The following is a 2,500-nucleotide window of genomic DNA, read 5'->3' as shown; positions in this document are numbered from 1 at the left end:
TGAAAGATGTTTGTTGATCTCCTTTTGATCAAATTGATCGTCAAATTGAGTAATGAGGGAAAGAATGAGAAGGGTTTGCGAATTAAAGGCATATCCAAGGATCAAGAGTATATAAAATAATGTGGATATCATATCATGATGTCTGAAACAGTTGACTCGGTCATAATCGAATTTGTTAGCAATTAACGTTTTGTCCAATTTATTTTCAAGTCAAATTATCCAGCATTTAAATTTGCATCTATTTCTACCCATTTCTGGCCCTCTGATTTTCGGCTCAGCTTCGCTTGCAATTTACCTTTTGTTGAAAGGTATAAGGCCTAAAGGGCCAAACGTTTTTGGCAACTAAAATACTTGAGCTGGGGACCAAATCTGAAAACGTAGGGGCGGGCTGGACCCTAGGTTTTTTCCTGAAAGTCGATCACTGCCTCACCATTAGGACAGCAATAGATTTGAAAAAGGAAACAGAAGGCCTCAAGAATGCTGTCTCGTATACAACAGAGTGTTGCCTGCTAAATTAAGCTGGTTTGAAATTTCAGGTTGGTTGTAGCAAAGTTATTTACCTGTTTGACATCCTTGTTCTTGGAGCTTCTTGTTTTGATGAAGGGCTGCAGGACATTCTAGAAAGTGGTGATATCCTGAAGGTATGAGATAACGAGAATATGTTACTATAATTTAAATCGTTGTAACATTTTGGTGAAGTCCCTCACTCTTGGAATCTGGAAGACAGGTTTTACGTGAAGGCACCTTAGTTCTTTGACCTCAGAGGCTGTAGAAATAAAATTTATATTCTGAATGCCTTGAAAGGAGGCATGTTGTGAAACAACTGCCTGGTGAAACCACTGCGTGATCTGCTCAATACAGTGGGGTGAGCTAGACCAACTCTCAAGGTGTTGAAATGACAGAAGCGAAACTGCTGGCATAGCTGTCAAGACTTCAAATCAAAAGAATTTAGTCTCCATGGGTAAGGATGAGAAACGATAGGGCTTAATAATACCAAAGCACATAAAATGCTAGTCTGCGTAGCTGACGGGATATTTTATGGTGGAATTATTTGAACACACACAAATGAATCTTTCGTTTGGCCTCGAGTGGAATGGTGATGAGTACTTGGGGCTTCGCCATTCGTGAAAATTCCTCGCGGCTTCACCACTTCGAGACACTGATGCTCATGATAATTTTGACAAAAAGCTAAACAAAATCGAAAATGATAATAACTGGGGTTACTAAGAACCTGCCAAAAAGGAAGAAAATTAAGGACTTGATATGGCAGGCATATTTTGCGTAGTGCTGAATGCCCAATGGTTCTCTTTCAATTATGGTAGTGCATTTCTGCAGCAATTAGGTCTAAGCCCTGATTTCTAAAATGGTTAACTTTTAGTTGTTTTAGTTATTACATTGTATCATCAAAATACCGATTTCAGTATGATGTTTGAAGGGTTCGTGCAACTCCTTGAAGTCCTTGAAAAGCCCTAGAATTTAATTTTGGACTTCACAGGCACTTGAAAAGCCCTTGGGAAAACAAGATTTTGTGGAAAACTGCTTGAAAAGTCTTTGATTTTTGCTTGGGTGAAAATTGTTGAGATTGCATCATGCTAAGTTAAAAGAGACATTTCAAAAATCTGAGCCCAAAACTGACTATTAGTGAAACATTAAAACCTAAAATTAAAATGTCTATGGTGCACTTGCTGGATGTGGTAAGGAATATCAAAGTAGGCTTTTTCAGCAAAGAAAACACTGAAACACTATGTATGGCATAGAAATCTTCTTATAAAGACTTCTTGAAAACTCAATTTTTGGCTCTTGAAAACTCCTTGAATACTCCTGGAATTTTATAGACAAAATCCAGCACAAACCCTGTGTTTGGCATTTGGGGTTCAGCGTTCTGCAAACTACCCCTGCGGTTCTTTATACAGGATTACAAATGTAGAGGGTTTTATGGCTCTGACCTGAATACAGAAAGATCATTGGCTGTAACCCTCATGAATTATTGATGTACTTCATAATTGCATTCATCTTCCTAAAGCTGCTCCTATGGTGTGATGTTTTTGACAGGTAATCCACGACTGTCGACAAGTCAGTGATGCCTTGTTTCATCAGTATCGTATCCGTCTCATTAACGTGTTTGACACACAGGTGCGTTCTAAAGAAAGGAAAGGAAAGGAAAGTATCTTTTATTTAAGTGTCCGGTTGTTCTAGCGCTGGAGCACTAATTGTGGACGCTGTAAACTGAAATTAACAATTAACACAAATGAAGTCAAAAAGTTGGTTTTTTGAGGAGAGGGGAAACCAGAGTACCCGGAGAAAACCTCTTGGTGCAGAGTAGAGAACCAACAAACTCAACCCACATATGACGCCGAATCTGGGAAATAAACCCAGGCCACATTGGTGGGAGGCGAGAGCTCTCAACACAGCGCCATCCCTGCACCCGTAATCAAGTTTTCCTGCTTGTGGAACGTGTCTCTCAATGATTGATTCAAGTTTGATTGTAGGATGACCAGAT

General features: G+C 39.3%; 1 protein-coding gene across 2 annotated transcripts in view; it reads left to right on the top strand.

Moving 5' to 3' along the window:
• LOC137999644 (uncharacterized) overlaps positions 1–2,500 on the top strand; it is a 67,067-nt gene that overhangs the window by 55,632 nt on the left and 8,935 nt on the right. For both annotated transcript variants that reach the window (XM_068845488.1, XM_068845487.1), the window contains exons 7-8: positions 537–641; positions 2,053–2,133. In XM_068845488.1, coding sequence (XP_068701589.1) covers positions 537–641; positions 2,053–2,133 — 186 coding nt within the window. The remainder of the gene's footprint in view (positions 1–536; positions 642–2,052; positions 2,134–2,500) is intronic.

The sequence above is a fragment of the Montipora foliosa genome, chromosome 4, assembly GCF_036669935.1.
Source record: "Montipora foliosa isolate CH-2021 chromosome 4, ASM3666993v2, whole genome shotgun sequence".
NCBI classification, from domain to species: domain Eukaryota; kingdom Metazoa; phylum Cnidaria; class Anthozoa; order Scleractinia; family Acroporidae; genus Montipora; species Montipora foliosa.
This window is presented reverse-complemented; position numbering and strand designations above follow the sequence as displayed.